Source organism: Suricata suricatta, chromosome 6 (genome assembly GCF_006229205.1).
Source record: "Suricata suricatta isolate VVHF042 chromosome 6, meerkat_22Aug2017_6uvM2_HiC, whole genome shotgun sequence".
NCBI classification, from domain to species: Eukaryota; Metazoa; Chordata; class Mammalia; order Carnivora; family Herpestidae; genus Suricata; species Suricata suricatta.
The window spans coordinates 81,931,941-81,943,527 of NC_043705.1; the positions used below are offsets into that span (position 1 = coordinate 81,931,941).

General features: G+C 34.4%; 1 protein-coding gene across 1 annotated transcript in view; it reads right to left on the minus strand.

Moving 5' to 3' along the window:
* Positions 1–11,587, minus strand: part of TMEM232 (transmembrane protein 232) — a 208,954-nt gene that overhangs the window by 140,328 nt on the left and 57,039 nt on the right. Inside the window, exons 11-12 of the mRNA XM_029942687.1 lie at positions 9,470–9,593; positions 8,006–8,258 (exon numbers count right to left, since the gene is read on the minus strand). Coding sequence (XP_029798547.1) covers positions 8,006–8,258; positions 9,470–9,593 — 377 coding nt within the window. The remainder of the gene's footprint in view (positions 1–8,005; positions 8,259–9,469; positions 9,594–11,587) is intronic.

Here is an 11,587-nt window from a genome sequence, read left to right on the forward strand (position 1 = left end):
GTGAAGAGGTGGAGAAAGAGAACCAATGCAATTATCTTCAAATACTTGAAGGGCTTGCATGTGAGAAATGGAATAGACTTTTTTTCTTATTGCCTCGGAGGAAAACCTTAAACCAAAGTTAGAAAGATAGATTTCATTTTACTATAAGGAAGAATTGTTTACAGTCTTTAAAAGTGGAATGACCTGCTTTGGGAGACAGGAAGTTCCATATCACCACCGTTGACTTTTTTTTTTTCTTTTTAAATGTTTATTTTGAAAAGGAGAGAGAAAAAGTGCAAGCAGGGAAGGGGCAGAGAGAGACAGAATTCCAAGAGGCCCTGCGTGGCTATCATAGGGCCCCACAGGGGGCTCAGACCCAGGAACCATGAGATCATGACTTGAGCTGAAACCAAGAGTTGGACCTTAAGTGACTGAGGCACCCGGTGCCTCCTGTTGACTTTTAGGCGGAACATGCGTGCGGACTATTTGCAAATGGTCTAGCAGAGGTTTGTGCATTGGATGAGAACTACGTGATCAACAAGAATTTTACTATTCTGTGATATATTTGGTTCTTTCATTCATTGTATATTTCTTACACAAGAAACACTAAATTGGTATCTGTAGGTTTCTAATAGAATACACCATTTTCAAATGTTCATTTCACAACACAGATTCCAGATAATCAAGACTTGTTAAAAGCTTCTCATTTTATTATATGTTAACTAACATGAATTAAGAAATAATAAAAACTATCATTTTAACACTCTAAAAACCAAAGTAGAAGCAAAGAAGATGATGTTTAAATTATAAAGTACAACATAAAGCTATGTTTCCCTTTTTGTAAAATTGCATATAAATTATCTGACAAATACTCTCCGATTGGATGTATAAAGGCCTGCAATAACAAGTAAGAGAGGTATTTTCCTCTTTGATTAGAACAGCATTTTACCAGCTTGTTTAACAGCTAAATTTATAGATTAGGTTTTCTGTCGGTTTAATAATATAGATTTCTACACTCCAGTGTTAGGATTTTTGATTCAAAATTCTAAAGTAAGCCCCAAGAATTCACATTAGAAATAAAGACCACACAGGACACAAAGTTTAGGAAAATGCTTTTACAAACTGTACTATAGAGTAATGACTGTCAGAATTTCTCACAGTCATCTTCACATTCTTCAACATGCAAATGGATAATTTTTTAAATGAAGCCAGACTGCCTATGTTAAGTCCCAGATGTACTGTTTACTAAATATATTTCCTTGGACAAATAAACTCAGTGTGTCAGTTTTCTCATCTGTAAACTGAGGATTATATGAATATCTAGGTATAGTCTTGTAATGATTAATGAATTAGTCTAGAATAGTATCTGACATATGGTAAGAGCTCAATAAATGTTAACTATTATCATACTTTGTGACCCATCAGGCCAAAATGATTCACAAAATTGGAATTCCAACAGGGATCAAGCAAAAATTCTGTGCATTTAAATAAATTAATGTTACCAACTGATTCTGTTTGTGGTGAGGGCTCTTTTCCTGGATTTTAGATGGCTGCTTTCTCACTAGTATAGTGAGTGAGCTCTCTGGTGTCTTTTCTTACATATCAGGCCCTACCATCAGTACATCATCTCCAAACAGTCACATTGTGGGTCGTGGTTTCAAGATATGAATTTGGGGTGACACAGTTAAGTCCATAGTAGCAAATGTTAAATGTTCTGAGTTATTTATATACATACATAGAAATTCCTATTCAATCAAAACACTAAAAGGCAGCATTTCAGTCACCAGCCAGAGACCTCTCTCTAGACTTAATAAATCTCTGATTCTTTGAAAAGCTTGTGTGACACAAAGTCACAGAATGAAAATGAAACATGCTAAGTAGTAATCTTTTGAGATTCTTTAAGTTCTACTCCCATATCAGTTCAGATCACCAGGAGATTATCTTCAAGGAAGTTATTATTTTAGTGCCCTAGAATACTGTCTTCATAAAATATCACTTTGAAGGGTTTTTTTTTCATATTAAAGAGTTGATATAAAAATGGTCTATAAAGAACATATTTGATTTATTTATGAAAAGACTATTTATATATTATATCATTTAAAATAGTTTTCACTGTTATTATATCTTTATATATAAATAAAACAGGATCCCCAGGATATAAAGTATACATAGTTACAAGTATTAGGAAAAAATAATCCCTCCTCACTGATATTTTCTCATTATAACAATATTAATGACTACATTAACAACCATACCATCTGTTAACATTTATTGGATCCTTCCTTGTCATAGATTCTGGGTCTGGAGTTCTCTCTTGTCCAGCAAGAGAGTGGGATGCAGAATTGAAAATGCGAGAGAGGCTAATGTTTGGGAGGAGACAAGAGCCCCAAATAAGAGTCCTTACTCTGGTTTTATTAAGATCAGAAGGCTTACAAGCATGATGGCTGTGCACAGACAATGAAACCATGAACATTAACTAATGGGTGTGGAGAAAGCGGGGTTTGAAGATATAGAGTGTTAGGGATTTAGGTCAATACAAAACAAGATTCTGGTGCTGGGTGGAAGGTTGTTTACAGCAAACATGAGGTCCCACCTCTGTTTACCTAAATTGGCCTGGGGAACAAGAAAGACAGAGCATGCTACCTCAGGGTCAACAAGGCATCTTCCTTTTGTTAATTAGCTGTGGTCTATAGCCCTATTTATCTGTTTACCTAATTTGGTCCTTCCTTCCTGTGAAAGCAGCTTTCTGCTATTGTCCTATACCTTCTTCCTATACTGGAGGCCTTGCCCCGTTTACTTAATCTTACTTACCCAAACTTGTGTTCATCCTATGGCTTTCTAATTCGTTATGCCTTTTTAACCCATTAGTGCAAGCTCAAGGAATTCCTAAGCTTATTCCCCACATTTCCTATGCTCAAGGTACCATGACATGTGTTTATATGTCTCCATAGTTTTTTTCTCACAAAAGCCATATGATTTGAATAGTAGTCTTACGATAATTGTCAAGTAGAGAAATCAAGTCAGTAAAATTAAATAATTTGATTGAGAATTCCAAGATATAAATTGTAGAATTAAAATACAAATCTGTGTGACTTCAGACAGATTCTTACTCTAAACAAAAAATTTACTTACTTGAAGGATAAAATTATGGGAAAAAATCATTTTAAATTACATACAGCAGAAGCTACAGGTTCTTTAAGTCACTTTCCAAAAAGACAAACCTATCTCTCCCAGTAATCATATGACAACACCTGCACAGATTATGCGGCTTTTAGAGCTTTTTTCTGTGGTTTTGTAAAACTGGTGATCATTATAAATAATCATACATACAGGACAATCTAGACAAAATCATTTTCCACATGTAGAAAAATCAATCAGTGATGCTATAAAAATCAAGGTATAATGAATCATACCAACACAGCTTTTAAAACCTATCATTTGATGGTTAAAATATTTAACTAGGCATTTGTACATCCATGTAAAGTAATGGGTTTCCATGGTAATGACTGATACAGGAAAGCCAAAAATCCAGTATAAACATGAGGAGGAGATTAAAAGTTTATCCAGCGGATGTACATTCTCTAGTTCTGACAAAGATGAAGAAAATTTTCTAACATTCTTGAAGCATCTTTAACAAAACAGTCATCAGATAATCAACTTACTTTAAAATATTTCCCCCAAGAAACTACAAAGATGCTGTAAGTATTGAGAGTTTCAAATGATCCAGAATCATTAATGGGACAAATGCCACTAATATTATTTATGGCTTGTCCAAGAAGCTTGATGTCATAGAAATTGGACTGACTTTTGACTGCGGTGGAGGCAACTTTGATATATCTATCCTCTTTATTGCAGATCAAATCTTTATTTATTTTTTTAATGTTTTCATTTATTTATTTATTTTGAGAGAGAGACAGCATGAGCAAGGGAGGGTCAGAGAGAGAGGGAGAATCAGAAGCAGGCTCCAGGCTCTGAGCTAGCTGTTAGCACAGAGCCCGAGGCAGGGCTCAAACCTATGAACCTCAAGATCATGACCTGAGCCAAAGTCAGATGCTTAACTGACTGAGCCACCCAGGCGCCCCTAAAATCTTTAAATATATTACACACCAGGAACATCTATTTGTCCACTTGGGTTGGGAAAATATTGACAAAATGCTATAAGAAGGACATCAATGAAAGCAAAAGAACCATCCATTGCCCAAGCACCATTTGTGAATTTATAAAGGTCAACTCCTTCCAGAACTCAGTTTGTTAGGGATTGCCTACTACCTCTCTATGATAACACCAATTAAAAAATAAAATGGTGACACCATGTGTGATCTATAGAGAAGGCTCTTTGATCCAGAAATTGTCTGTTGGTTGGTACAGTGAGGTTCAGAATCTCCTACAAAATTTATTCAATAACAAGAAATTTTTAAAAAGTAGAGACCTTAATGAAATCATCAGCTATGGATTCAGATGGCTATCTCACCTACAGTCAATATGAAAATATCCAGAATTTGCTGTTTCTTAGACTCCGTACTTTTCCCTTGGTACTGAATTCACATCAAGTGGAAACAATTATAAATTTATAAAGATGAGATTTATAAAGATGAGAAAACAATGACCAAAGATGACTATATGCTTGGCCATCTCAAACTCAGATAGCTTTCTATAATGTGTAGCATTGCTTATATGGAAGAAAGCTCACATAATTATGAACAAAATTCTCAATAGATCTCTTATTGACCAAGAAATAATTCTAGAAAACAAGAATAACATTTGAGCTATGACAATTTGGGGTGCATTGTCCAGGAGGCTGAGCTTTTAATAAGCTGTACATAATAAGGAGAAAGAAAAAATCTCTTCCACGAAGTCACCCAAATTCTGTACCTGTACCATCAAAATAAATTATTTGGGAGAAGATAAGAAACTTCAAAGATCAGCAATGAGCAAGTGAATGCAAGGAAATCATCAACTGGATGGGGAGGGGAAAAAAATCAGATGACTGAGGAAGAAAAAAATTTTGAGTATCTACAGAAAAATGCAACCTTATCATTATGAGGTTATGCCAGTGCTCTGGGCTCATGGCCAGTGGGAGGCCAAGAAGCATTTGGGAATAAAGATCTTCCTCATGGAGGAATGTCTTCTGGACCCATCCCTGGAGAACAGTTAAATAAAACAGAAAGAACTAATTCTACAGAGCTAGACAAAAAAAAAAAAAAAAAAAAAGACCAAAATTTGTAGATGAATCTGTTCTGATCAGTCTTATAAAGTGGGGAAAGGACAAACAGATTGCACTCAGAAATGACAGGTTATAAGTTATTGTTTAAACCAAAATTATATTGAAAATTATTTAAAAATAGCATGCACATCTTAAAAAATGAAATTAGTATCTCCTACTAAGGTATTATTATTTAAAATTATATTCAAGCATAATTTATGCTAAACCAGTGAATTAGGAGTAAAATTAACCAAAGAGGTGAAAGTCCTGTAATCTGAAAACTATAAAACACTGATGAAAGAAATTAAAGACAACACAAAGAAAGGAAAAGGCTCATGGATTGGAAGAACGATTATAGTTAAAATATCTATATGACAGAAAGCAATCTACAGATTTGATGCAATCTACAGATTTGATGCAATAGCATTTTTCACAGAACTATAACAAAAAGCCCTAAAGTTTATATGGAACCCAAATAGCCAAAAAAACTCTGAAAATGAAAAGCAAAGCTGGAAGCATCATAATTCCAGATTTCAAGTTATATTATAAAGTTTTAGTAATCAAAACAGTATGGTACTAGTATAAAAATAGACACATAGATCAACAGAACAGAATAGAAAACCAAAACTAAACCCACTATTATATGGTCAACTAATCTTCAACAAGGAGGAAAAAATATGCAACACACACACACACAAAAAAACAGTCTCTTCAACAAATGTTGCTGGGAAAACTCCACAACTTCGTGCAAAAGAATGAAACTGTATCAATTTCTTACACCATACACAAAAATAAACTCAAATGGATTAAAGACCTAAATGTGAGACATACAACCATAAAAATCCTAGAGAAAAGCACAAGCAGTGATGTCTCTAACATTGGTCATAGCAATATTTTTCTAGATATGTCTCTTGAGGCAAGAGAAATTTTAAAAAAGTAAACTTTTGGGGCTATATCAAAATAAAAAGCTTCTGAACATCAAAGAAAACAACAAGCAAACTAAAAGGCAACCTGGAGATTGTGAGAAGATATTTGTATGTAATACATCTTATAAAGGATTAGTATTCAAAATAGATAAAGAACTTTTTCAATTTCACACCCAAAATCAAATAATCCAATGTGAAAATGGATTAAGAAACAAAGAGATATTTCTCCAAAGAAGACATCCAGAAGGCCAATAGACCCCTAAAGAGATGCTCAACCTTATTCATTCATCAGGGAAATACAAATCAAAACTACACAATGGAGTACTACATGGCAATGAGAAAGAATGAAATATGGCCATTTGTAGCAAAGTGGATGGACCTTGAGGGTGTCATGCTAAGCGAAATAAGTCAGGTGGAGAAGGACAGATACCATATGTTTGCACTCACAGGTCTAACAGGAGAACAGGAGAAACCTAATGGAGGACCAGGGGGAGGGGAAGAGGGAAACAGAGTTGGGGAGAGAGAGGGACGCAAAACTTGAGATACTACTGAATGCTGAAAATGAACTGAAGGTTGAAGGGGAAGGGGGAGGGAGGAAAAAGAGGTGGAGGAGATGGTGGAGGGCACTTATGGGGAAGAGCATTGGGTGTTGTATGGAAACCAATTTGACAATAAACTATTTTTTAAAAAAACTACAATTAGATATCACCTCACATTTGTCAGAATCACCAAACTCAAGAACACAGGAAGCACCTAATAGTTGGCAAGGATTTGGAGAAGAAGGAACTCTTTTCCACTGCTGATGGGAGTGCAAACTAGTGCAGCCAATGCAGAAAACAGTATGGATATTCCTCAAAAAGTTAAAAATAGGGATGCCTGGGTGGTTCAGTCAGTTAAGCATCCAATTTTGGCCTGGGTCATGATCTCACAGTCTGTGAGTTAAAGCCCCACATTGGGCTCTGTGCCCACAGCTTGGAGCCTGGAGCCTCGTTTGGATTCTGTGTCTCCCTCTATCCCTGTCCCTCTCCCACTTAACCTCTGTCTCTCTCTGTCTCTCAAAAATGAATAAACATTATGGGGCACCTGGGTGGCTCAGTCACTTGGGTGTCTAACTTTGGCTCAGGTCATGATCTCACTCATGGGTTCGAGCCTCGCATCAGGCTCTCTGCTCACAGCTCAAAGCCTGGAGCCTGCATCAGATTCTGTGTCTCCCCCCCCTCAAAATAAATAAACATTAAAAAAAATTAATGAATAAACATGAAAAAGTTAAAAATAGAACCACCATACAATCCAATAATTTCAATCCTGGGCATTTACCCAAAAAATACAAAAACACTAATTCAAAGGGTTATATGCTATGTCTATAGCAGCATTATTTGCAATAGTCAAATTATGGAAGCAGCCCGAGCGTCCATCAATAGATGAATGGAAAAAGAAGATGTGATATATTATTCAGCCATAAAATAAAATGACATCTTACCATTTGCAATGACATGGATGGAGCTAGAGTGTACTATGCTAAGTGAAATAAGTCAGAGAAAGACAAATGCCATATGATTTCTCTCATATGTGGAATTTAAGAAATAAACAAAAATAAAAACAACGAGCAAAGGAAATAGAGAGAGAAAAAAGCCCCACAAAACAGACTCTAATATAGAGAACAAACTGATAGTTACCAGAGAGGAGGTTGTTGGGAGGGTGGATTAAATAGGTGATGTGGATTAAGGGGTGCACTTGTGATGAGCACTGGGTGATGTATGGAATTGTTGAATCACTATATTATATACCTGGAACTCACAAAACACAGTATCATAAAAATTAAATTAAAATATAAAATAAAATATAAAACATTTATTTAATAAATGTTCCCCAGCAAGTAGAGAAATAATTTACTTACAATTATCTGACATTTTTGAAGAGAAATAGTCCAAAAGACCTAAAATACTTGTTTCCTTCAATTCGGGTGGTTCTTCTGATTTATCCATGAGTAAAGTGTCTTTTTGTGAGCTTGTACAGACACAGAAACCAATAAAAGCGGTTTTTCTCAAATTAGAAGTGGCTGCATACAAGCAGATTTCTGCAAGAACTGTTGTGTATATGCAGACAATATTCCAGGCCGAGGAAGTATCATCTACCTTGCAGCTTTCTTCCTAAAATGAGAAAACAATTATTAGACAATCAAAATGTGTTCTGTCGTAATTAAAAGTACATACTGTACTCACAGTAAGAAATGTCTTCAAATTTTATGGAGTTGCTAACGGATCATCACCAACTAATATTTCTAAAATGCACACAATTCAAAAACAAGTCTTCCATGGGAAGATTGCATAAAATCTGTATCAAAAATAAAAAATACAATAGCTAAAAAGCTCGTAAAGAACAGCTTTTCATTTCTTTGGTAATCAATAGAATGTCAATTAATCCCATGTGAACCATTTTCCACATCATATTATAAACGAATCTTTTTATATAAAGCTCAGTTCTTGTGTGTGGCATTTTATACATCTTAATAGGAAATCAAGACAGTTATATCTTCTGAAGAGGAATTTGAACATCTTTCCTAAGAATATTAAAATAAAGTTCATAGTAAATCATTCAGTAATTTATGAATCTATTCTTAAGAAACAGTCATAAACACAGATAAAGATTTTATGCATGAGATATACCAGTTGAATATTATTTGCAATTAACTGTGGAAAATTAGAAACAAACACACAGTTCAACAATGAAGAAATTGTTAAATGATCTCATGCAGACCAAAATGTAAGTTCTAATACGTAATTACAATAAAAAGTGCTTTTGTAATATACTTTAAATTTTTTAAAAAAGAAAATAAACCATGAATGGCTATATGTTCTCAAGCTTGCTAATAAAATTTAAAATTCCTCTCATGTAGGGAAGCCTGGATGGCTCAGTTGGTTGAGTGTCCTGACTCTTGATTTCAGCTCAGGTCATGATCTCACAGTCCTGAGATCAAGCCCAGCAGCAGGCTCTGCACTGAGCATGAAGCCTACCTGGGATTCTTTCTCTCTCCCCCTCTGTCTGCCTCTCCCCCATGTTCTCTCTCTCTCAAAATAAATAAATAAAAACTTAAAAAAATAAAGTTCCTCTCGTGTGTGTGTGTGTGTGTGTGTGTGTGTGTGTGTGTGGTCTATTTCTATATAGCTACATCTCTGTCTACCTATCCATACTGGGATATATGGTAAATGTGCATTTATGTTTATATTTAATTAATTTTTTTTAAAAAGTTATGCTCATTATAGGCCCTAATATATATGATATACAATTTAAATAGTGGCAAAAATAAAATTTGCTTCTCTTCATGTCTTTTAGCACATCTAAATTAACAACACAATGTTACCTGATTTTGAACAGACATAATGCTTAAAAGAAAATCTCTCATTAATTCCATTAAAGCTTTCAAGCAGGCCATATTTAATTTGGCAGCCTCTCCAAGGACCAACAAAGCCAGTGTTGAATCCAACCTAGGAATTTTGTGAACCAAACAATAAAGAACTTAATTAAAATAATAATAAACAATTTTTTAATGAAAAAAGCAATTGGCCAGAGATAATAAGTATCCCAGATTATCAGATACATTTACTTTTAATAAAGACCAGGATTGGTTAACACTGTCATGATTAGTCTATAGGAAAGAACCACATTTTTAAAGATATTCAAGTGCAGAGTAGTGTTGTGTCAAAACTGAGAGTAATAAATACTAAAAAAGATAACTTTTCTTCATAGATCCTGTGTAACAAGCAATCAGGAGGTCTGGTTCTAGAGCATCCCCAAACTGTCATAATAGGTTTTGATTTTTAACTTTTCTACACCTGATTCTAAGAGGTGAATTTCAAGAGTGCTTTCCTCCAGAAAAACACAGGACAAATTTAAAAATGGTCTTCCTAAACACTCCAACAGTTCAGATTATTTGATTCTACAAAAAGTATAAATTCTCAAAAACTATATTTCCATTTGATTAGAAGGCTGTCAAGATTTATCTTTAAAATATTGTATAATAACTAAAAATTCACACAAGAATTTATTAGTCATGTATATATACATATACTTCATAGCTTCAAGAAATTAACATTTATGCTATTTTTACCCAATTGAAAGAGATATAATTGGAAATAGAACTGGTAAGAATGCAAATGTGAAATTGACTCTACCTAGAGCTACATATTGCTTTGATTTATAAGCCATTGATAAATTAAAGAGTTACTATTTTTACAATTACATTTGAGTGATAGTTCAGGCCAGTAAGTCAAGTTCATCATTGTTATCAAAAGGAAACACCTTTTGGGGGGGAAGACAATTCTTTATATTTGAATAGAGCTTTACAGATCTCAGTGTGCTTTCATATAAATTATCTCACTCACTGAACCACAAGTTTTGACACATTCAAGACCTCTTAGAAATCTTTTCTTTTAAATATTAGAAAATTAAGACATAAATAGATCTGGAAGATTTATCCAAGTTCCTGCTTTAATCTAGGTTAATGATAGCTACAGTCTTCTTTCATCTATGGGTAATCCTCTATTGCTTTTCCAAACCATCATTTAAGTACATAGAAACTAGACATTGTGGTGATCATGTCACAACATACACAAACATCAAGTCATTATGATGTATACCTAAAACTAATACATTATATATCAATTATACCTCAATAAAAAAATTTAACCTTAATATGACAATGCTGCCTACCTACTATTGTCTGCTCCTTCCTTTCAGAAATAAACCTCAGTTTTGTTCAAGAAGACAAAACGCTCAGTTAACATTGCTCCTCAAAATGGAAATAGTCTATAATCTTGATTGTGATTGCACAGGTGTATGCAATGTCAAAGGTCATAGATCTGTATACATAAAATGTGTGAGTGTTATTGTATATAAATTATATTTTAATAAATTTGACTTAAAATATGAATCCCTACATTCTCTTACAGTTGGAATAGCCATAAATGTAGATTTAAGGCTAAATGAGATACAAACGGCAGTGTGCTATGAAAAGCTTCCAGGTAAGCTATTATTTTTCAGATTAAGAAAACGATTAAATTTAGATAACAGGTGATTTTTTTTCTCCTTTGTTCATCCTTTCCCTCCTTCTTGGAATACATACATGACACCAGAAGATAGAGCAGCTGTCTTGCAAAATGAGGATGAACGTCCAATACAAACAATGGAAGAAAAGGAAGCTAGAAGGAGCTTGGGTTTTTTTTTTTAATTTTTTTAATGTTTTACTTATTTTTGAGAGAGAGAGATAGCATGAGCAGGGGAGGGTCAGAGAGAGAGGGAGACATAGAATCTGAAGACAGGCTCGAATAGGGCTCGAACCCACGAACTGTCAGATCATGAACTGAGCCAAAGCCAGATGCTCAACCAACTGAGCCACCCAGGTGCCCCCTGGAACTTGGTTTTCTTAAGTATTTGCATACCAATGGTGTACTGCTTGTTCTGTGTAACAATTAAAGCTCTA